At 45.8% G+C, this 25,273-nt stretch overlaps 1 protein-coding gene across 1 annotated transcript in view; it reads right to left on the bottom strand.

The window, feature by feature from the left end:
• AFG2A (AAA ATPase AFG2A) overlaps positions 1–25,273 on the bottom strand; it is a 1,627,379-nt gene that overhangs the window by 1,361,755 nt on the left and 240,351 nt on the right. Inside the window, exon 9 of the mRNA XM_086962189.1 lies at positions 24,927–25,182. Within this exon, the coding sequence (XP_086818315.1) occupies positions 24,927–25,182 (256 nt within the window). The remainder of the gene's footprint in view (positions 1–24,926; positions 25,183–25,273) is intronic.

Genomic DNA, 25,273 nt, shown 5'->3' on the forward strand with positions numbered 1-25,273 from the left:
ATTTATGCCACATCAAAACGAGATCGACACAGTCTCAGGTATCAGAAACAATCGAGGGAATCGGCCATATTGTCGTGGTTGGGGGCATTCTCGTCTCCATCCGTTAACCAGCTGTCCTCCGGATTCAGACCGGCTCACCCCTGTCCTTTCTTAGTCATCGCTACCACGCGTAATAGAGTAGTTGGCAGTAAACATTTCGAGGTGGAGAGGCCACAGGATCGGAACAAAACAGGCCAAGGGTGTAAACCAGAGGACCCCAGAAACAAACGGCAAAGCAAGAACTTTTTGCGGCAGTCCAGACTTTCCAATAACGACAACAGGAGCAGCAAACAGTACGGGTGCAGTCTCGCCGCCCAGGAAAGTGAGGTCTCCCCCGCAAGGTAGCAGCGGGACCTCACCGAGGCAGTTCGAATCAAAAATCCACATCGCTCCCCAATCATTCGAGCAGGAACGGGCCCCAGCACGGAGCTCACACCCGCGCCCGTCACAATCAAAGCTACCTGGAGATTCGGGGCCGCAGGCGTACAGTCTTTTCGATGCGCGGCGGCAGCACTCCTCGCAGCAGCCGAGGGGGGCGAATCAGCACTCACTCAAAGTCGGGCCGCGTCCATGAGAGACGAACCAGCAGAAATGGCGGCAGACCTTCTATCTTGCACAGAGGCGTCGAGGGCCATGGCCGCACGCAAGGACTGTAGGGCGTCAAGGACATCGCCAAGCGTGGGCTCGCGCTCACAGGACCAGGCCACCGTGCACTTCAACGACCCAAGTTTGCCGCCCTGAGTAGATCCGTGACCCAGGGCGCCGGTCGCCATCTTGCAGGTCCAGCCGCGTCTCTACGAACCTCAACCTCTGGAGCAGGCTCTCAAGCAAGGCCACCGCTGGAGTCTCCTCGAGCCCCAGAAATGGCAACCTGGGTGCAGAAAGGAGGGCCACCAAAAGTGGGGACCGCCAGCGCCACCGTCCCACGGACGCTGCCCGCCAAATCCGGACGCAGGGCTTCAAGATGGCCGGACAGTGCAAAAAGGGGGTATGCCTCCTGCGCGGTCTTCCCCCATCCGCGGCGGGCCGCGCCCTACCACAGGGCCCCCACCGGCCTAACCGAACAACGGACTCTCCCAGCCGACCCCTCTCCTCCACCAGGGGCCGCCGCCGACACCTTCACTCCGGCCGACGTTCACAGGCAAGTCCCCGGTCTCCACGCCGCGGAGGCCCGGGACCAAACAGGGGCACAGCTTCGGATCCGCAGCTCGCAGGAGCCCCCAGGACAGACAGTGAGTACGAGCGTTTCTTCACCTTTCCATTTCTTCCCGAGTGTGTCGCCTCGGGGCAGGATACTTAGCAGGATATGCGTGTTGGGCAGGAAGGTTGGCGGAGCCGAGCTACAATGCGGCCATCGCGGTCGCGAGCTTGGCTCCTCCCCCAAAAGAGTGCATCTTTGCAACTGCCTGTCTCTAAAAGTTTAGCAGCCATCGACAATGTCTACCCTTCCTACGCATGCGTGGGAAAGTCTTGCAGTAGATTTCTTTGGGCCTGTAGAAAATGGACTTGATCTCATGGTTGTCATCGATAAGTATTCCCATTTTCCTGTAGTAGAGAAGTTATCGTCAACTACCCATGACAAGGTCATCAAGCGCCTGGGGTATCCCGTCATTATCAAATCTGACATTGGCCCACTGTTCAATAGCAAAACATTCAAGGAATTTTAAGTCAGACTAAATATCAAGCATGAAAAGATCACACCTCTGTGGCTACAAGCTAATGATGCTGTGGAATGATTCATGGGTACCTTCAAACGGGTAATTCAACAAGCATCAATAGAGGAAATCAAGCTAAACCAGGCCCTGAATCAAGCTCCCCGTGCCTATCGTTCAACTTCTCACTCCACGAATGATGAGAGTCCTGCCACCTTACTATTTGAGAGGCATCGGAACTAAACTGCCCCACTCTTTTTAAATATTTTTATTAACATTTTCTTTATTACATTACAAAGACATTGATTAATATTAACACATGGTGACACCTTCAGCGTGACATTGGCATCATGGAAGAACAACAGTGGTGGACAATCTATTAACTGTTCTAGAATCTTGTACACTTGTTGTGAGCATCTTTCAGCTGTATAACCCACAAACCCGCCACAGGGATCACTGTGAGTCAGATAGTGACAATCCATAGTGTGTTAACCATGGCTTCCATATTTTCAGAACTTTTTGGGGCAGCCTGTGCTTTATACGTCGTCTTTTCCCCCAACATATACATATCCCGTCAGGGATGGGATCGCCACCGCCCCCCATGCCTTGGCCAAGTCGCGTTTCGCTACCACTAATCCTAGTTGAAGTAAGGTTAACTTGGGTTTAGGGAGATCAATGTCAGTAGATATTCCCAGCAAAACAAACTACAGACTGAGTGGAATCGTCTCTTCCAAGACAGTACCCTACCTTCCCAACATGGTGGCCCAATACTGTTGAATCCGTGAGCAGTCCGCACAGTGTGAAAGAATGTACCCACTGACATCCAACATCGCAAACAGACTAGTGTTTCTGCACTACCCATACGGTGCAGTCTCGCCCTATCATAATACGATCTATGCAGATATTTATATTGTATAAGTCAAAGCCGGGACTTGATGGCCACCTCACGCGGGTGCATCAGCACCATTTTCCAATCTAACTCTTCCATCTCACCTAACTCTGCGTCACATTTCGCCCGCAACTTCTGTAAAGTGTCTGGCTTGTTGTAAATTATTGTCCTATATGTTCAGGAAACCGCTTTCTCCTCAATTTCTACCATCAGTAGTCGCCCCCCAGTGGTGCATATTCCGGTATATCATTAGTGTGTAAGTGTTGCGCGCGCCAGGCATTGGTCAGCTGGAAGTATTTGGAGTGTTGAGTCCTGCTCATCTCATATTCAGCCTGTAGTTGGGGGAACGTGATCAGTTCTTTACGGTGTAATATATCTTTAAGTTGTGAAATGCCTAATAGGTCCCTTTGTTGGAAACCTCAGAGTTTTGTAATTTCCTGAAGCCGGGTGCCGACCCAAAGTGGAGTTTCTCTAGTGATCCGGCCATCCTACTTAATTTGTTGTTCAGCCTGTTTCCAGGCTGTTATAACAATTTGTGTCGCAGTCAGGAGTTGAGCTGCCCCCTTCCCTCCATATAGGTAGTGCGTGTGTGGGCGTTTGGTAAACTGTGTGCGTTCAAGTACATATGTGGGGTAATCTCTCTCTGTATGCTGCCACTCGTTCACAACAACTAGGTGAGCTGCCCAGTAATATACCCAAAGGTCAGGCAGCAAGATACCGCCGCTGTATTGGGTACGTTGCAATGTCGCCAATGCTATCCTAGGCGGCTTCCCCTCCCAAATAAACTTGTGCAACAAGTCATCAATTTTATTGAACGCCTCGACTGGTATGAACTGGTAGGTATTTTGCAGTACATAAAGACATTTGGGGAGCACTATCATTTTATACAGTGCTGCCCTGCCCAACAACGTTAGTGGCAGAGTTCCCCACCTTTCACTCTATAAAGATTGCGGTCCCACACCATTACTGCATTGGTGGTAACATAAATCCCTAAATACTTGAAACCTCCCGAGCCAGCTGGAGTTGACTGTGGCCGATGGCATGATCGCTACTCATACCTACTGGATATATGTATGATTTCTCCCAATTAATTTTGTACCCAGCATGAGTACCATATGTCTCACAGCTATCCATAATTGTGGGAAGCGTCTTCACTGGGGTTGTGACATACAGTAAGATGTCATCCACATATAAGGATATGCGTTAATCAATCTCTGTATCCTCTCCGCTCCTAAATTCGTGATGCCCGGGTGCATTCGGATCACACAGGCAAGTGGTTCCAACACCAGGGCGAAGAGCAGGGGCGATAATGGGCAACCCTGTCGGGTGCCTCTACCTATTGGGAATTCCCGTGACACAACTCCATTGACTCTAACCCTGGCCACAAGTATCTCGTAGAATACAGCGATCCAGCGTCTGAATATTGGACCAATTCCAAACTCCTCCAATACAGACATGAGTAAAGGCCAGTGGACAGTATTGAATGCCTTTTCAGCATCGCGGGAGAGGACCAGGTAGGAATCCTCCCTACCGTGAACCTCTTCTAATCAATTGTGCAGTCTCCTCAAATTAAACCTTGTCGATCATTTGGGCATAAAGCCGGATAGGTCCCTGTGAATGAGACCAGTAATGACTACGGCTAGCCTGTTTGCTAATATTCTAGCCAATATCTTTGTCTCTATATTAATGAGATAGATTGGGCAATATGAACTACACTCTTGCGGTGACCTGTCCTTTTTAGGGATTACTACAATCGTGGCCGTCCGCAAGTCTCTGGGGAGGCTGCCCATCTCATGCGCCTCCAAGTATACTTGGAGGAGATGCGGGCCAAAAAGTGCTGCATGTTGCTTAAAGAATTCTGGGGGTAGCCCGTTAGGTCCCGGAGCCTTTCCTGTTTTCATTTGGCCAATTGCTAACGCGATTTCCTATGTTGTGATTTTATCTTCTAACATCTTGGACTCATTGTCCATCAATTTGGGGAGTTGTATAGCACGAAGATATGTTTGTACGCAGCACGGTTCGGCCAGGTGACGCTGCATGTAGAAGGCCTCGTAATATTCTGCGAAGGCATTGGCTATTGGGGTAGGGGTCAGGTGAATCCGACCATCCTCCGTTTGTATCTGTTCAACTCACCTACTGTCGATCTCTTTCTTACTAAGCCATGCGAGTAACCTACCAGTCTTATCACCCACGTCGTATATGTGCCGGTACATGGCTTGTATTGCATTCTGTGCGTCTTTTTTGACCAATGAAAAGTATTCCTGTCGGAGGAGTTGTAGACTGCGTAGCATTGAGGGGTCACCACCCGTGCTTGCCTGTGACTCGAGCTGCAGCAACTGGGATTCGATCCCCCGATCCCCTCATAAACTGCCCCACTCTTAATTGGCTCACCTCATTTTTGAAAGACAGATCTTCCCAAATTTGTGAGAATTCATGCTACTCTGACGTCCCTCCCTTGAAGTATGGGGTCCGGCAAGGTTCTGCCCTCAGATCCACATTTCTTAACCTATACATGCATCCTTTGGCAAATATTGTTCAGGAGTTTGGGTTGTCAATAGTATCATATGCCGAAAACACACAATTCGTCGTCTCCCTCGTCCATGGAAAAGGTTCAGAGTACCACCAGCAGTCTCCCTGCTTGGAAAAAGTATCCAAGTAGATGGCAAACTGCTGCTTAAAACTGAACAAGGAAAAAACTGAGACGATGATTATGGGGAACAGACCTGACCCCCAACTACCTATGGACTAACAAGAATGTCTGGGTAATTCACCCACCCCCTCCTCCCCTATCAAAAGCCTTGGGATATGGCAGGACAAGTCGTTTTCCATGGAAACAGAGGCCAAAAAACATGCGTCAACTTGTTTTGGCACTCGCAGAACACTCCTTAAAATCCTAGACATTCCAACTTTGTCCAGAAAAATTGTGGTCCAATCCCTTGTTCTCTCCTGGTTGGACTAAGGGAACTCTCTGTACATAGGCTCCCCAAAATATGTCATCAAAAGACTCCAGGTTGTCCAAAATGCAGCAGCAAGGATCCTATACAAGGTTCCAAAATTTGCCACAGTAAAAACAGTGCTCTAGCTTCTCTACACTGGCTAACCATTGAGGGAAGGATAACATTGTAAACACTCTGTCCAGCATATAGAGGGCCTAACGCCAAAGGACTCACTAGGATAAGGGCACTCTTGACCTCCTACTCTCCCAGTAGGGCTTAAAATCTGCTACAGGTTGATTCTTGATGGTACCTAGAATTCACACAGTCAGATGGGGCAGTAGGTCCTTTTCATATCTCATTCCCAAACTTTGGAACACACTCCCTATAGAATTAAGATGCCTAAACAACAAACCGCAATTCAAGAAAATGCTAAAATCCGGCTATATCCACATTAATAGCTCTCCTGTGTCTCCACTTGTCCGGAAGCAATGCGCTCTTAGCAAAGCTATGTCTTAGCTAGCGCTGGGAAGCCTACGGGTAGCCATGTGCTTTAGAAACCCACTTAGCATAGCGTACCTTAAGATTTGCATGTACTCGTGAGAAAGATTTAACTAACCAAATTCTAAGACTACCAGGATGCCATAGCACTAGGTTAATTTGCTAGAGCTTTGGATATCTGAGCTAACCCTGATGCTGAGTGAGAAGATCTTGTCTGATAGATAACTTTTCGTGAGAACAGACATGCTTTTATAAAAGCACTAAACACCATGTCATTTCTACACAAGTTGGGTCAATGAGGATGAGAGTCATGGAGGTTTGCTTCATTGTTCTTGTTATAAACAGAAACAGAATGGATGGAGGAAAAAGACAACTAAATATTCCTGATAAGTTCACTCAAAGTTCACTGCCCACAGACTGTGGGTACCTGGAGGCAAAGTTGGGAATTGTGTATTTTCGGCAGTGTTAAAAATATCGACTCTGGGTGTGTCACATATCTGAAAAGTCTGGCTGATTTAGTTTGGGTTTCTTCTCCCAATTAATTGTTAATGTGTCCTTCATACAGGTTTGTGGGTCCTTCCCAGGCAGGTGCTTGATACGCGTGGGTAAATGATGTGACATGTTGCTGTTCTGGCATCACATGAACAGTCAAGTTAAGCCCTGCCATGCACCACGCATCAGGTGTTAGATTAACGCATTTCACTGTGGTGATCCGCATCTCCATATTGAAATAATAAGTCACGCATTTATAGGGCTCTGATCACTCGGTACGTGCCAGGCGCACTCACGAGGAGCTTTATATAAGCACCTAGGGTTTGGCAGAGAGGGGTAAGAAGGAGATACAGTAGTTGTATGCTAGATGTGGGTCAGTCCTTAGAAACATCAGCGTTGCAACGTCTATCTTGCAAGGAAGAGTTGCTTCAAGAAAACAAGCATTGGCAAACCCAATAGGTCTCGCCTTTGGGACGTATTGGCTTTGCCAATTGTTTTTAGCCATGCTGTAAAGCATGGCCAATGCTGTGCTACATGGCTAAAAGAACAAAGTAGAAAAAGGAGCAATGACGCAGCTGTGGTGGCACTTTGTAGGAGCGCCCACCACACAAGCGCAAGCCTTCAAAATGACAAAAGTTTTTTTTTTTCATTTCCCATATTGGATCAGTAAATAAAAAGAATTAAAAAATAGCGCAAAAAAGCGGGTGGGGAGGATCCACAGAGGGCACGGGTGCTGGGAAGCAACATGGAGGGCACAGGTGGGGAGAAGTAAGGCATGGGAATGGAATCAACAAAGAGCGCAGGGATGGGGAGGAGAAGCAACTGGTGAGAAGGAAGGAGCAATTAGGGGGAACCTAGACAGAAGGTAGGGAGAAGAAGCACCGGGTGAGAGAAATAGAGGACACAGGTGGGGGAAGCAACATAGGGGGTGGTGTAGGGAGGAGAAGCAACAAGCAACAGAGGTGGAGGGAACATGTGGGGGAAACAACATTGAGGGTGTGGAGGAGAAGCAATGGGAGAGAGAAGAAGAGAGTGAGTGAGTGAAGGACAGCAACACAGAGGGTGTGGAAGAGAAGCAGAACTGAAGAGCGTTCCGATAAACAAGCTGCTGACATGGAGGCTGAAGGTGCCCAGAATGAATCAGACATGAGTGTGAAAAGTATGCCAAAGCAAAAGACTCAAGGAAACAAGGTGATTTCTACGTATAAAAAGAAGTTGTGTTTTAGATGTGGTTGTTCGTTTCCACAAAAAGGTAAATGTCCCGCCACTGGACAGATATGCAAAGGCTGTGAGAAGGAGAACCATTTTGTGACTGTTTGCAAAGCACAGAAAAAAGCAAGTGCGTCATGGCACAGAGCCACACCATTCCAGAAGAAAGGATCGACGCACAAGTCCAAATGGTGACATCAGTTAAGACAAATTGACACTGAACGAAATTGACTGTCATCTAAATCATCATCAAAGAGCTCTTCTACATCAGTATCATGTGAAAGTGAAGAAAATGTTTGTGCCATGTCGATGTTTACCTCAGAAAAGCGTGTGCATATTAGACTGGCCGCATGTGAAGAAAAATGTCAGTGAACGACATGTCAACATGCCAAATCACCAAAGTCAATCAACATTATCCGAAGATTACACTGAAAGTAAATGGGTGTTTGATAGCTTTCATCACCGACAGCGATACAGCGATAAAAATTATGCCTGAGGAGAAATATAGTGAATTGTCTCCAGTACCATAACTTACGCCATCAAAAACCAAAGTCTTTACATGGGCTGCATCGATGCGCATAAAAAGTCAAGGTTCATTTATAGCGATGACGAAACATAAGAAAACAAAAATGTAAGCAACCATCCATGTGTTTCCATGTACAATGTCAAGGGCCTGTCTACTCAGGCACACGCTGACGGCCGTGGGGAAAGACCGCTAAAGTATTTTTCTACAATTACGAAGGGCTGACCAGGAGACAGTGATTCTGACTTGCCCATAGAGAAGCAGCGGCATACATTATGGAATGTCCTCCATTGTGAGAGAGGTAGTTTCACCTCGTGTTTGAGGCACCTGTAGAGGCGCAAAAGACCAGGGTCCGTAATAGAAGCGACCCTTGAAAGAAGTGATTAATGCTCCATTACCCTTGTCCTGAGGAGGCCATGAAGAAGATCTAAGGCTGAAACGCGTCGACATTTATTAAGGAGGAGTCTTTATTAAAGTCATAAGAGGTGGTTTTCAACTCTTTCTGTAACACAGTAGAGCTATAGGAAAATAAGTCCCCCTACCTAAGTGGTCACTTTCTACCTCTGAGTGTAGGACCCAGAATAAAAGTGTGAACACTAGTATCAATTTTGCTGGGTATTGGCAAAGTTTAGTTGAGTGTATGGTTTTGTATATACCTCTTTCACTTGTTATTTTGTTTGTAGTTTTACGTTATCCATTGAACGGTGTCATTGTATATGTGTGTCTTTATTAATTTGATAATATGTTTGTGAAGAACAAAAAACTGAAGAGAGGGTAATTGAATGTGCTCTACTTAAAAATAAAAGAGATATATTAATCCTCCATACCAACTCCATTTTGTATATGTCTACTGAGCTTCAGCACATCTGCTAATATGGGACTGATTTACTTAAACTACAACGTGAATGCTCAACTCGAAATAATAAGTCAGTTTGCTGTTGTTGTTGAAAAGGAACTTGAATCGTTACACAAGAATGATATCATTGAGCTTTCTACTGGTCCCAAGCTATGGGTTTCTCCCATTGTGGTAGTGCCCAAAAAGGACAGTGAAGGAGCGGTATGCATATGTGTTGACATACGTCAGACAAACAAGTTAATTGATCGAGAACGACATCCAGGTCCACACATTGCTGACATAATGCAATTAAATGGTGCCAAGGTCTTCTCGTGCCTTGATTTGAATAAAGGTTATCATTGGTTGGAACTTGAAGAAAATTGTAGGCACATTACAACCTTTTCTACACATGTTGGCCTGTTTCGATAAAAAGGCTAAGTTGTGTGGTGTCATCAGCTGCAGAAAATTTTCACTACGTCAGTCGATCTATGAGCAAGATAAAGGTCTCATACAAGTATGTCATTTACTGGCCGATGCAAGTTTGACTTTGAATGCAGACAAATGTGAGTTCCACAAGACAAAGTAAAAATTATTTGGCAATATCTTTTCTGATAGGGGTTTGAGAGCCGATCCTGCTAAAGTACAAGCACTGTCAAATGCTGATCCCCCACAAGATCTTTCAACTGTGCGTTCATTTCTTGGCATGGCCAGCTACTGTTCCAGATCTATACAAGACTTTGCCACTGTAAGTGCTCCATGAAGATATTTGCTGAAAAATAATGTTTCACTTCATTGGTCACATGAATGGGAGAAAAGTTTCAAGAAAATTAAACAAGCAATTAAGAATGCTGCTGAAATGGCTTATTTCAATCCGAAGCTTCATACAGAGGCAGGCTAAGAACTACCCTTGCACAGCACAGCGGACACCTGAATGCTCAAAGGCATATGCAAGTAGGAGTTTGTCCTAAACAGAACGTGCTTATTCACAACCTGAAAAATAACTTTTTATTGTGGTATGGACTTGTGAACATTTCCACGTAGTCCGCCACTGAAAGCCTTTGTCACTGGTAATTGATCACCAAGCTTTACTAACTATAATTGGCAATCAGGATGCCTCCTCGCATTGAATGATGGGGACTATGATTACAAAAGTACAACTATAACATTGTGCATCGTCCAAGGAAGGATCAAAACCCTACTGACTATCTGTCCAGAGTGCCTATACAAGATCATGATACTCCATCCTAGCTGGCTGAAGCCCATATCAATTTTATTTGTAAAATCAAACCCACCAGTTGCCATTTTGTTAGTCCAGATTATCACTGCCACAAGCAATAATAGTGATATGCTCAAGTTAAAAGATATAATTACACATCAGTCATGGAACCAGTACACTCGGCCTCTCACCAGTGATGACATTTCAAAGATGAACTGTCCATAACTCAGGACGGAGTTATACTGCAAAGGTCGAGAATCCTGATTCCGGAGAGTCTGCAGCAGAAAACGATTGAAGTGGCTCAAGGAGGATATAATGTAATCGGTGCTAAAAAACAGGCGCTCCAAGACAAAGTGTGGTTTCTGTATCTCAATGAGCGGATTGAAAAATAATTAAAGGCCTGTTATCTATGCAACTGCCTTTCTACCAAAGTTAGTCAACACACCATAAACATGTCAGAACTCCTGAAGCATTCCTGGCAGAGAGTAGACATTGACTTTTTCGGTCCATTGACAATGGACATCACCTGACGGTGACTGAGGACAAATACTCACGATTTCCATTAACTGACGATCTCTCATCTACCACTCAAGATTGAGTCATTGAGAGACTAAATGGTATCTTTGCAACATGGGGTGCTCCAGCCATAGTGAAATCTGATGATGGCCCACCTTTTAACAGTCGAGAATCCCAAAATTTCTTATTGCATCCAAATATTAAGCATCAGAAGAGCATACCTCTGGCTGCAGGCCAACTGGCTGGTTGAGAGTTTTATGAGTGCGCTAAAGAAAGCAGTGCAGCGTGCATCTCTTGAGAAGCTCCATTTAAAAAACTGTGTTAAACTCAACTTTGAGAGCTGATTGTTCAACACCTCACTCGAACATAGGTGAAAGTTCCTGCGACATTGATGTTCGAGAGAGCAATGACTACCAAGATACCTCAGAGGACCGATCGGAGAGGGAAAGATGAGAACGCAACTAGTGACTTGGATAATAAACAAAAGAAGAAAGATTTTGCTGGCAAAAGACACATGTTAAGAACATTGTCTTTAAGAAAGCAGATCGAGTGCTCGCACACCCGATGCGGAAACATAAATCTGATGCTTCATTTGATGCAGAACCTTTTCAAGTGGTGTCTACTAAGGGACACATGGTGACTCCCCAGCTCCCTGGGAAGTCTATTACCAGCGACTCTTCTCACTTTTGGTGTTTAACTCATCGTTCATCAGATCTACATGTTGAAGGATATACTGGTTCTGAAGCACCAGTGACTGCTGTTGCCTCTCCAACATCAATGCAGATCCTGGACAATGATGGAGGCAGTTCTAGGTTTCCTATGACAACATCAGGTCAAACAATTAAAGTGCCAAAGAACTAGTTGAAAAGATTTAAGTGAACATGCATATATATTTTGCAAACATTTTAATTTTTCATTTAACCGAGGGGGAGATGTAGTGTCTAGAGAGTTTGCAATGACAGAACCCTTTTGGCTCCTGATGGGCTCCATAGAGCTGTGACGCGAGTGTTAGAGTGGTGAGTTCGCAGTTAAAGCAGAAGAATAAAGACGTGTTATAATAAGCTCCGTATGTGGCGTAGTCATTGGCGAACACCTGGGTTGGGGACGACACTACATTGGGTATATCTTTATTCACACTATGTAGAATTGCCCCATTATTAATAAATACTGGATAAACATTCAGAGAGAAATTGAGGTAGTACAAGAAATCAATTAAAACTGGATGCACCCAGAATACTACTTGGAATAAGGGGAACACAGGACCTAATCAGAAGCTGTTCGTCAACCAGGACACTGAAGTAGCAAAAAGGGGAATAGTGCAGAAAGGGGCAAACCCAGAGTCACAGACGATTAGAGAATGGAGAAGTAACATGGACTGCTGACTACCAGTAGAAAAAGTGTTGTATGTGGGAAGAGGTTGCTCCATAAAATTTGAAAAGGTGTATGGAGGGGCATGGTTGGGAGCACCATGGGTTCACATAGAGGGATTGCATGATTTGACTACTTATAGCAACATAGTTTAATAAATCTTACGCCATGAACTGGGTAGATGATGGAAGTCCAAGGACTGCTTTAAAATGACCACACTGTTATAAACACAATATGCAGTTCAGAGAGTCCATCTCTATATTAAGTAGGAATTTCGGTCAAAATGACAGCATGCGTCCACTGTAGCAGATGAGTGGTATTTTTGACAATTATACTGTAAATCTTTTCATTGTTTACATCTGCATTATGTTTGTACATGATCATCAATAAAAAGTGTTTTTTATAAACACAGATTGTCGTGTAGTTCCCCATAATCCGTAGGACCTGCATGTTTGTTGGACATCATAAACTTTAGGCGAGGTTCCTCCTTGATTCCAGTCACCCCTTCAGGATATGCCAGCCTAGAGACCAGCTAGCTCACAGTGCGACTGTAAGTCTCCCTAACCTTCCAGGGGGAGAATGGTTTCAGGCAACCAATAAACATGACAACCCTGACCTCTCAAGGATTGTGGCAACAGATCAGAACAGTTTAGCTCAGGCACTCGTGCTTACATTTGCTCAGAGAAATATAAAGAGAATACACACTGGGACGTTTTCAATATATTTATTGAACCAACGTTATTCTTGTATAGAATACATGTGCTGCGATAATCAGTAGACATAAGCAGATGAAAGTGAATACAAACACCAAAAGAGTAAATAGTAGATACAGTTCTACCATGGTGCTAAAACAGTGTATATATGCAGGCATATAAACAAGGAAGTAATCAGACGTACTCCTACTATGCAAACCCTACTCTGAGTGTACCTAGAGTGTGTGTAGGTGTGTTGCCAAGAATCTCCCCAAGGGACGATCCAACCCCATTACCTGGCGGGAGAGAATGTAGGAGCCAGTCTTGGTCACAAACTGGACACCCCTCACGGAGATGTCAGACCGCTGCGTGGTGAGGTCTCAGCATGCAGGGACCCTCTGTGTCAGCTGAAGTGTATCCTCTGCTAATCTATTGGGATGCTCTTTATTTATAATAAAAAGCAGCCATGCGTTGTGCGTATAGATTAGTAATGTTATGGATATGTAGATAGCCCTGTCGCCCCGTGGATGAAGATAGAATGACATTTGTACAAAGTGCGTAGAAGGGCCTTGTACATGATGTTCGAGGCAATGGGATAATGTTGTGCAAAGCTAGATGCGTAAACAAAGTAGTTTCAGAGAAACTAATCTAACATTGTTGTGCCCGCAAATATGTGCAAAAGGTCACGGCAAAAATGGTATTGTGAAAAATAGGACAATGTAAGAAATGAGCCGCTTAGCTACATAAGTAAGCCTGACACATAACAAGATATCTTAACCACAGTACACATTTTGGCTTGAATCAAACAATCATAACAATAAAACGCTATTGCCTTCAGAGAACGTCATGGTATGTTTGCATATATCTTGCAAAATGTTCCAGAAGAATAAAGACACGATGAAGAGAAGACCTGGCTGCAGAGGTAGAATGTTAGATGTATGCTAATCTTTAAGTTTAAACACAAGGCACCTATATGTTTAGGAGCAGGAAGAATCTCCACTTAATGTTGATCGCTTCGGATAGAGACACTACTATAGTGGGTTAGAACTTGGTCCCTTTAATGCATTACAAATAGGTAGCAACAAAGATGCACCAGATGGAGGCACCAGCCTCAAGAATTGGAGGAAAATAAAGAAACAGGGGTCTGACATTATCCTCAATGTTTTTTCACAACCCTTAGCAACTAGCAAGGAAGCTACTGCTGGAACTGACCACTCCTATCACATTACTTCAAGGGCGGCTCCTCTGCTGGAGCAGAGAAGCGTTGTCCCACTTAAGATCCCCTCCAAAGCCCGAGAGATGAAAAATAAAATGGTAATTCATTTCCATTTTTTTTTTCATCCCCATCCTGAGCTGAGTGTCAGGACTGCGGTGGGGCTGCTACTGACTGACAGCAGCAGGGAGGAGAGTGGCCTGTCTAATGCACTGTTAAAGTGCAAATGTCTCTTTGGCCTGCTGTCTTACTACAACCAGCCACACATGTGCACTTTAAACCTCTCAACCCAGCTGTCTCCAGACAACTGGGTTGAGTGTAAGTGCAGGCCTTCAGTACATTGTGGAGCACCGAGTGAGTCCTCTCCGTTCAATCAGGGCGCTGCTCACATGCCGTATGTGAGCAGCACCAGGATTGGGGAAGGGAGAACTAGCATCCGGTTCCAGTTCCTGCAAAGAAGAGGTACGGAGCGAGGACATCGCATTAGGCAAATTTTATTTAGATTTTTATAGAATTTTGCGCATGTGCGCCCCGCCCCCTCCAGTAGTTGCCAGCGGTCACTGCATTACTTTCTGAAATGGCTCAAGAACTATTGTGCTTGACGAGGTTGCTCTTTTAAAAACTGTCAAAACTAAGCAGAAACATGCTCAGAGTGTATTGGTTGTGTTCTCAAGCTAAATAAGGAACAGGCAATTTTATGTGTGGCTAAGCATAAATGGGTAGGCATTACAAGCACACTGATAAATGTATCTGCACCGACTCAAGAAATCTTATAATTACAGTATGAACAAAACAGTATTTCTCTGGTAGCATAATCTATTATCTAGGGCTCAAATAAAGTTAAAGACTAGTTTGAAATTTCATTCTAAGTACAAATATGCACGTTATTCTAGTTACTTTATGAGTTATCTCTAATGAGCAAGTATCTCCTTAGTGAGCAAAAAAACGATGGATTTAGGCCCAGCTCTCTGTACTGATGTGAATGTATGACATTGTTCTGCATTCTGTCCATCAACTGTTGTTTTTGCATTTGTCACACCGAGTGGGACGGGTATGCTCAGACGGGAGTCCCGTGCTCTCTATGCCACTGGAATCAAGCTATCCTGGCTGATGAGGGCTGAAAGCCAGAAACCGTTCTAGGATGCTTGTTTCCAGTCTAGGAAGGACCTGGCTTGGCAGTTCGGGCTGGACTGTTCTCAGGGGGCACAGGGTCAAGACTGATTTGCATATGGCTGGTTTCAAGCTGGAATGGCATGGTGAGCAAAAAAACGATGGATTTAGGCCCAGATCTCTGTACTGGGGTGAATGTATGACATTGTTCTGCATTCTGTCCATCAACTGTTGTTTTTGCATTTGTCACCCCGAGTGGGACCGGTATGCTCAGACATGAGTCCCGTGCACTCTATGCCACTGGAATCGAGCTATTCTGGCTGATGAGGGCTCAAAGCCCGAAACCGGTCCTAGGATGCTGGTTTCCAGTCCAGGGAGGACCTGGCTTTGCAGTTCGGGCTAGACTGTTGCCATGGGGCACAGGGTCAAGACTGATTTGCATATGGCTGGGTTCAAACTGGAATGGCATGGTGAGCAAAAAAACGATGGATTTAGGCCCAGATCTATGTACTGGAGGGAATGTATGACATTGCTCTGCATTCTGTCCATCAACTGTTGTTTATGCATTTGACACCCCGAGTGGGACGGGTATGCTCAGACGTGAGTACTGTGCTCTCTATGCCACTGGAATCAAGCTATCCTGGCTGATAAAGACTGAACGTCCGAAACCGGTCCTAGGATGCCTGTTTCCAGTCCAGGAAGGACCTGGCTTGGCAGTTCGGGCTGGACTGTTCCCATGGGGAACTGGGTCAAGACTGATTTGCATATGGTTGGGTTCAAAATGGAATGGCATGGTGAGGAAAAAAACTAAGGAATTAGGCCCAGAACTCTGTATTGGGGTGAATGTATGACATTGTTCTGTATTCTGTCCATCAATTGTTGTTTTTGCATTTGTCGCCCTGAGTGGGACGGGTATGCTTAGACGTGAGTCGCGTGCTCTCCATGCCACTAGAATCAAGCTATCCTGACTGATGAGGGCTGAAAGCCCGAAACCCGTCCTAGTATGCTTTTTTCCAGTCCAGGGAGAACCTGGCTTGGCAGTTCGGGCTGGACTGTTGCCATGGGGCACAGGGTCAAGACTGATTTGATTTTGGCTGGGTTCAAACTGGAATGGCATGGTGAGCAAAAAATCGATGGATTTAGGCCCAAATCTCTGTATTTGGGTGAATGTACGACATTGTTCTGCATTCTGTCCATCAACTGTTGTTTTTGCATTTTTCACACCGAGTGGGACGGGTATGCTCATACGTGAGTCCCTTGCTCTCCATGCCACTGGAATCAAGCTATCCTGGCTGATGAGGGCTGAAAGCCCGAAACCGGTCCTAGGATGCTTGTTTCCTTTCAAGGGATGACCTGGCTTGGCAGTTCGGGCTGCACTGTTCCCATGGGGCACAGGGTCAAGGCTAATTTGCATATGGCTGGGTTCAAACTGGAATGGCATGGTGAGCAAAAAAACGATGAATTTAGGCCCAGATCTCTGTACTGGGGTGAATGTATGACATTGTTCTGCATTCTGTTCATCAACTGTTGTTTTTGCATTTGTCACCCCGAGTGGGACGGGAATGCTCAGACATGAGTTCCGTGCTCTCCATGCCACTGGAATCAAGTTATCCTGGCTGATGAGGGCTGAAAGCCCGAAACCGGTCCTAAGATGCTTCTTTCCAGTCCAGGAAGGACCTGGCTTGGCATTTCGGCTGGACTGTTCCCTTGGGGCACAGGATCAAGACTGATTTGCATATGGCTGGGTTCAAACTGGAATGCCATGGTGAGCAACAAAATGATGGATTTAGGCCCAGATCTCTGTACTGGGGTGAATGTATGACATTGTTTTGCATTCTGTCCATCAACTGTTGTTTTTGCATTGGTCACCCCGAGTGGGACGGGTTAAACTCAGACGTGCGTCCTGTGCTCTCCATGCCACTGGAATCAAGATATCCTGGCTGATGAGGGCTGAAAGCCCGAATCCGGTCCTTGGTTGCTTGTTTCCAGTCCAGAAAGGACCTGGCTTGGCAGTTCAGGCTGGACTGTTCCCATGGGGCACAGGTTCAAGACTGATTTGCATATGGCTGGGTTAAAACTGAAATGGCATGGTTAGCAAAAAAAACGTAGGATTTAGGCCCAGATCTCTGTACTGGGGTGAATGTATGATATTGTTCTGCATTCTGTCCATCAGCCGTTGTTTTTTCCATTTGTCACCTCGAGTGGGACGGGTATGCTCAGAAGGGAGTCCCATGCTCTCCATGCCACTGAAATCAAGCTATCCTAGCTGATGAGGGCTGAAAGCCTGAAACCGGTCCTAGGATGCTTGTTTGCAGTCCAGGGAGGACCTGGCTTGGCAGTTCTGGCTGGACTGTTCCCATGGGGCACAGGGTCAAGACTGCTTTGCATGTGGCTGGGTTCAACCTGAAATGACATGGTGAGCAAAAAAACTATGGAATTAGGCCCAGATCTCTGTACTGGAGTGAATGTATGACATTGTTCTGCATTCTGTCCATCAACTGTTGTTTTTTCCATTTGTCACCCCGAGTGGTGCGGGAATGCTCAGACATGACTCCCGTGCTCTCTATGCCACTGGAATCAAGCTATCCTGGCTGATGAGGGCTGAAAGCCCGAAACAGGTCCTAGGGCGCTTGTTTCCAGTCCAGGGAGGACCTGGCTTGGCAGTATAGGCTGGACTGTTTTCAGGGGGCACAGGGTCAAGACTGATTTGTATATGGCTGGGTTCAAACTGGAATGGCATCGTGAGCAATAAAACAATGGATTTATGCCCAGATCTCTGTACTGGGGTGAATGTATCTCATTGTTCTGCATTCTGTCCATCAACTGTTATTTTTGCATTGGTCACCCCGAGTGGGACGGGTATGCTCAGACGTGAGTCCTGTGCTCTCCATGCCACTGGAATCAAGCTATCCTGGCTGATGAGGGCTGAAAGCCCGAATCCGGTCCTAGGATGCTTGTTTCCAGTCCAGAAAGGACCTGGCCTGGCAGTTCAGGCTGGACTGTTCCCATGGGGCACAGGGTCAAGACTGATTTACACATGGCTGGGTTCAAACTGGAATGGCATGGTGAGCAAAAAAACAATGGATTTAGGCCCAGATTTCTGTACTTGGGTGAATGTATGACATTGTTCTGCATTCTGTCCATCAACTGTTGTTTTTGCATTTGTCACCCCGAGTGGGACGGGTATGCTCAGACATGAGTCCCGTGCACTCTATGCCACTAGAATCAAGCTATTCTGGCTGATGAGGGCTCAAAGCCCGAAACCGGTCCTAGGATGCTTGTTTCTAGTCCAGGGAGGACCTGGTTTGGCAGTTCGGGCTAGACTGTTCCCATGGGGCACAGGGTCAAGACTGATTTGCATATGGCTGGGTTCAAACTGGAATGGCATGGTGAGCAAAAAAACGATGGATTTAGGCCCAGATCTCTGTACTGGGGTGAATGTATGACATTGTTCTGCATTCTGTCCATCAACTGTTGTTTTTGCATTTGTCACCCCGAGTGGGATGGGAATGCTCAGACATGAGTCCTGCGCTCTCCATGCCACTGGAATCAAGCTTTCCTGGTTGATGAGGGCTGAAAGCCCGAAACCGGTCCTAGGACGCTTGTTTCCAGTCCAGGGAGGACCTGGCTTGGCAGTTTGGGCTGGGCTGTTCCCATGGGGCACAGGGTCAAGATTGATTTGCATACGGCTGGGTACAAACTGGAGTGGCATGGTGAGCAAAGAAACAATGGATTTAAGCCCAGATCTCTGTACTGGGGTGAATGCATGACATTGTTATGCATTCTGTTCATCAACTGTTGTTTTTGCATTTGTCTCCCGAGTGGGACGGGTATGCTCAGACGTGAGCCCCGTGCTCTCCATGCCACTGGAATCAAGCTCTCCTGTCTGATGAGGGCTGACAGCCCGTAACCGGTCCTAGGATGCTTGTGTCCAGTCCAGGGAGGACCTGGCTCGGAAGTTCGGGCTGGACTGTTCCCATGGGGCACAGGGTCAAGACTGATTTGCATATGGCTGGGTTCAAACTGGAATGGCATTGTGAGCAATAAAACAATGGATTTATGCCCAGATCACTGTACTGGAGTGAATGTATGTCATTGTTCTGCATTCTGTCCATCAACTGTTATTTTTGCATTTGTCACCCCGAGTGCGACTGGTATTCTCAGACGTAAGTCCCATGCTCTCCATGCAACTGGAATCAAGCTATCCTGGCTGATGAGGGCTAAAAGCCCGAAACCGGTCCTAGGATGCTTGTTTCCAGTCCAGGGAGGACCTGGCTTGGCATTTCGGCTGGACTGTTCCCTTGGGGCACAGGGTCAAGACTGATTTGCATATGGCTGGGTTCAAACTGGAATGGCATGGTGAGCAACAAAACAATGGATTAAGGCCCAGATCTCTGTACTGGGGTGAATGTATGAAATTGTTTTGCATTCTGTCCATCAACTGTTGTTTTTGCATTGGTCACCCCGAGTGGGACGGGTATGCTCAGACGTGAGTCCTGTGTTCTCCATGCCACTGGAATCAAGCTATCCTGGCTGATGAGGGCTGAAAGCCCGAATCCGGTCCTAGGATGCTTGTTTCCAGTCCAGAAAGGACCTGGCTTGGCAGTTCAGGCTGGACTGTTCCCATGGGGCACAGGGTCAAGACTAATTTGATTTTGGCTGGGTTCAAACTGGAATGGCATGGTGAGCAAAAAAATGATGGATTTAGGCCCATATTTCTGTACTTGGGTGAATGTTTGACATTGTTCTGCATTCTGTCCATCAACTGTTGTTTTTGCATTTGTCACCCCAAGTGGGACGGGTATGCTCATACGTGAGTCCCGTGCTCTCCATGCCACTGGAATCAAGCTATCCTGGCTGATGAGGGCTGAAAGCCCAAAACCGTTCTAGGATGCTTGTTTCCTGTCAAGGGATGACCTGGTTTGGCAGTTCGGGCTGCACTGTTCCCATGGGGCACAGGGTCAAGGCTGATTTGCATATGGCTGGGTTCAAACTGGAATGGCATGGTGAGCAAAACAATGATGGATTTAGGCCCAGATGTCTGTTCTGGGTGTGAATGTATGTCATTGTTTTGCATTCTGTCCATCAACTGTTGTTTTTGCATCTGTCACCCAAAATGGGACAGCTATGCTCAGACGTGAGTCCCGTGCTCTCCATACCACTGGAATCAAGCTATCCTGGCTGATGAGGGCTGAAAGTCCGAAACCGGTCCTAGGATGCTTGTTTCCAGTCCAGGGAGGACCTGGCTTGGCAGTTCAGGCTGGACTATTCCCAATGGGCACAGGGTCAAGACTGATTTGCATATGGCTGGGTTCAACCTGGAATGGCATGGTGAGCAAAAAAAACGATGGATTTACGCATAGATCTCTGTACTGGGGTGAATGTATGACATTGTTCTGCATTCTGTACATCAACTATTGTTTTTTGCATTTCTCACCCCGGGTGGGACGGGTATGTTCAGACATGAGTCCCTTGCTCTCCATGCCACTGGAACCAAGATATCCTGGCAGATGAGGGCTGAAAGCCGAAACCGGTCCTAGGATGCTTGTTTCCAGTCCAGGGAAGACCTGGTTTGGCAGTTCGGGCTGGACTGTTCCCATGGGGCACAGGGTCAAGACTGATTTGCATATGGCTGGTTCAAATTGGAATGGCATAGTGAGAAAAAAACGATGGATTTAGGCCCAGATCTCTGTACTGGGGTGAATGTATGACATTGTTCTGCATTCTGTCCATCAACTGTTGTTTTTGCATTTGTCACCCCGAGTGGGATGGGAATGCTCGGACATGAGTCCTGCGCTCTCCATGCCACTGGAATCAAGCTATCCTGGTTGATGAGGGCTGAAAGCCCGAAACCGGTCCTCGGACGCTTGTTTCCAGTCCAGGGAGGACCTAGCTTGGCAGTTTGGGCTGGGCTGTTCCCATGGGGCACAGGGTCAAGATTGATTTGCATATGGCTGGGTTCAAACTGGAATGGCATGGTGAGCAAAGAAACAATGGATTTAGGCCCAGATCTCTGTACTGGGGTGAATGTATGACATTGTTCTGCATTCTGTCCATCAACTGTTGTTTTTGCATTTGTCTCCCGAGTGGGACGGGTATGCTCAGACGTGAGCCCCGTGTTCTCCATGCCACTGGAATCAAGCTCTCCTGGCTGATGAGGGCTGACAGCCCGTAACCGGTCCTAGGATGCTTGTTTCCAGTCCAGGGAGGACCTGGCTCTGCAGTTCGGGCTGGACTGTTCCCATGGGGCACAGGGTCAAGACTGATTTGCATATGGCTGGGTTCAAACTGGAATGGCATTGTGAGCAATAAAACAATGGATTTATGCCCAGATCTCTGTACTGGAGTGAATGTATGTCATTGTTCTGCATTCTGTCCATCAACTGTTGTTTTTGCATTGGTCACCCCGAGTGGGACGGGTATTCTCAGACGTGAGTCCCATGCTCTCCATGCAACTGGAATTAAGCTATCCTGGCTGATGAGGGCTAAAAGCCCGAAACCGGTCCTAGGATGCTTGTTTCCAGTCCAGGGAGGACCTGGCTTGGCAGTTCAGGCTGGACTGTTCCCATGGGGCACAGGGTCAAGACTAATTTGATTTTGGCTGGGTTCAAACTGGAATGGCATGGTGAGCAAAAAAACGATGGATTTAGGCCCAGATTTCTGTACTTGGGTGAATGTATGACATTGTTCTGCATTCTGTCCATCAACTGTTGTTTTTACATTTGTCACCCCGAGTGGGATGGGAATGCTCAGACATGAGTCCTGCACTCTCCATGCCACTGGAATCAAGCTATCCTGGTTGATGAGGGCTGAAAGCCCGAAACCGGTCCTAGGACGCTTGTTTACAGTCCAGGGAGGACCTGGCTTGGCAGTTTGGGCTGGGCTGTTCCCATGGGGCACAGGGTCAAGATTGATTTGCATATGGCTGGGTACAAACTGGAATGGCATGGTGAGCAAAGAAACAATGGATTTAGGCCCAGATCTCTGTACTGGGGTGAATGTATGACATTGTTCTGTATTCTGTCCATCAACTGTTGTTTTTGCATTTGTCACCCCGAGTGGGACGGGTATGCTCAGGCTTGAGTCCTGTGCTCTCCATGCCACTGGAATCAAGCTGTCCTGGATGATGAGGGCTGAAAGTCCGAAACCGGTCCTAGGATGCTTACTTACAGTCCAGGGAGGACCTGGCTTGGCAGTTCGGGATGGGCTGTTCCCATGGGGCACAGGGTCAAGACTGATTTGCATATGGCTGTGTTCAAACTGGACTGGCATAGTGAGCAAAGAAACGATGGATTTAGGCCAGATCTCTGTACTGGGGAGAATGTATGACATTGTTCTGCATTCTGTCCATCAACTGTTGTTTTTGCAAGTATCTCCTTCCCCTGATTTACCATCTTTGGCATATGATGCTATTTCACAGGCATTTCTCATTAATGATTATGGAAAAATATAAGCTTCAATACCCTCTCACAAAAAGGCTCCGAAATATAGTGATGCTGACCTGTCCAGGTTTATAAAATATATGTTAAGCAATTATAATGTCAGAAGCGGAATAACAAATTCGTAACACTTCTGTTAGTCACGCCTGAGAATGCCCTCGACCGGATGGCCTGGTCCTTATTGGATTTAGTACTGAAAAAGATTTGGCTTCGATACAAATGTATTGATGTTTATAATGGCAAATGATTGGCATAAACAAAATTTTGATGTAATGATTTACTATCCTTTTTATTGTTCTACATGTAGCACGTGAGAGGGATGATACTCCCCAAATGTATGTGCTATCCACTGAACTATTAGTCCAAAAGATTTGTGGAAACATTAGCACTGAAGGCCTTTATCTATATAACAATACCAAAATAGTATTATGATCGCATGAGATTACAGGCATGATTAACAATTTGAATAAAACTACCCTTTATTTATTTACAATTTTACTGCATGCTCTGTGTTGCATTCTAGTCTCTTCAAACAACCAATAAGGTCTCTTAGTGCCGGCCTACAGGCAATCATAGCTAAAGAGGATGGTCTTAAGCTTCTTTATGAACACTGCTAAAGAGGATTTAGTCAAATCTTAATTGAAGAAGAAAGGCATTCAAGATAGCTGGAGCCATCACAAAAAAGCACCAACCATCCCTGGTGCTAAAATTGTAGTAAGAAATGTAAGGGTTGTGTAATGGCGGAGAGCAGACTAAATGTAGTATTTGATGCAAGTCCAGGGGTTCTTACAGCTGACTGGGGATTATCTATACAATAATGTTTACTAGGACAGGTAGTTTGGTGATAGGTCCAAAGTTAGCTAGTTCGATAGCTAATATATAAGCGTTTTTCAGATAGGGAGTACTTTTCCCATCTTTCGGTAAGTAGGTGATAACAAGAGCAAATATAAAGGCAAAATCCTAGAAGAGAGAAGCAGGAGTAGGGTCCTATGGAGAATCAGTTGGTATCAGAGAGTCATTCATGAAGAGCCAGTGGTAACCCCATGAAGGCTGCCTTCAAAAGAGCTTGAGCCCTTGTATCCGGGAGCTGTAGAATGGTTTATCCTCCTTTGAAGTCTCCTACGTAAAAGCACATTGGTCAAATAGCAATCCTGACCAAGACCCAGTGCATCTGTCACCTTTGTCTAAGAATACACTATTAGTTCTAGAGTTCTTCAGAAAGAGCGATTCTTGAGGTGCGCTGGGTTGCATATAGAGCCTAACAGACTATTTTGGACAGTGTGTTGGAGGGATCACATGATTTACTAAATGTTCCAAAAAGATTTTTGACATTAGGATTGGGGTTTTTCTTTACTTTTTGAGCATAAGCAAATGTTCGATTTTGACCAGTTGGTACTGCACTTTTCCATTTGCTCCTTATTCACTGTTTGTCCAGCGTCAAACAGTTTACATCTAAACTACATCTGAATGCTTTCTGAGTCTGGGATCTCAAGACTCTACATTTGGAATTAAGATTGTCCCACATCGTGTTATTAAAGGAAGAAAATGTTTCTCGACAGTAAATATTTCCTTCATCGGGGTATTCAAAGTTCAGCATAATAAAGGAACGTGCTGTTCTTCTGAGAAACCAGATCAAGAACGCTTAAGGGCAGGAATCTTCCGGACAGGGGCCGAGAGGAAAAACAAACAAATCCCCCAAAAATGGACAGTACAAATTTATGGGATGATGATGTTGAATAATATGGGCATGGGATGATGATGTTGAATAATATGGGCATGCGTCAATTTTAATGTCAATGATTATATGAACAGACCAAGTGACCATTAAAACCAAAAAGTGGCTCTTCAACTTTCCTTAACAAAATGCCAAAGACTGGATGACAACCTGATAACCCAGGTGGCCACACTGTGTACAAAAGGTGGAAGGGGGTGGGTGGAGCTAGCCGGGCACCGCAGTGTTCATTATTTAGAGTACTTATACCTTTGCCTATGTGAAGCAACACTACAATCATAGTGAGTATTTGGTTATTCTGTTTTTGATGTATAATTTTTTTGCAACTATATTTTGTGATGCTGTATAAATAATAAACATTCTTCATGTTTGCAAACCTAAAAGAGAGGACCCCTCTCATGTTTTCTTCAGTTTTAATTTCATCTAAAAATGTGACCCATCATTAATTTTACCATTTGATGGCCAACTGTGCATCATGTGGCGGAGAATATAATACATACAAAGCATATTAAAAGCAATACAGCAATATCGTCCGCCAACAATAAGCAAATGTTTTGGAAACCTTACCTGCTTCCTTGCACAATGCTGCCAAGTCTGCCCCTACATATCCATGGGTACTGTCTGCCAGCTGAACCAGCTCAGTCTCCGTTAGAAGATGAGGAACTTTCTTAAGAAGCTTCCGGAGTATGTCTAATCGATCCTGTGCATTAGGAATACCAATTTCAATTTCCTTATCAAAGCGGCCAGGTCTACGCAGAGCTGCATCAAGTGCATGAGGCCGGTTTGTGGCTCCAAGCACAATTAGCTTTCCTTCACTTCCTTCCTATGAAACAAAAGAGAGAATTGAACAAACTTCATACACAAGCATTTAGTAGTGGGTTATGGAGGGCTTCAGTAAGTGTTTCAGCCCCATC

The sequence above is a fragment of the Lissotriton vulgaris genome, chromosome 3_1 (assembly GCF_964263255.1).
Source record: "Lissotriton vulgaris chromosome 3_1, aLisVul1.2, whole genome shotgun sequence".
Lineage (NCBI taxonomy): Eukaryota > Metazoa > Chordata > Amphibia > Caudata > Salamandridae > Lissotriton > Lissotriton vulgaris.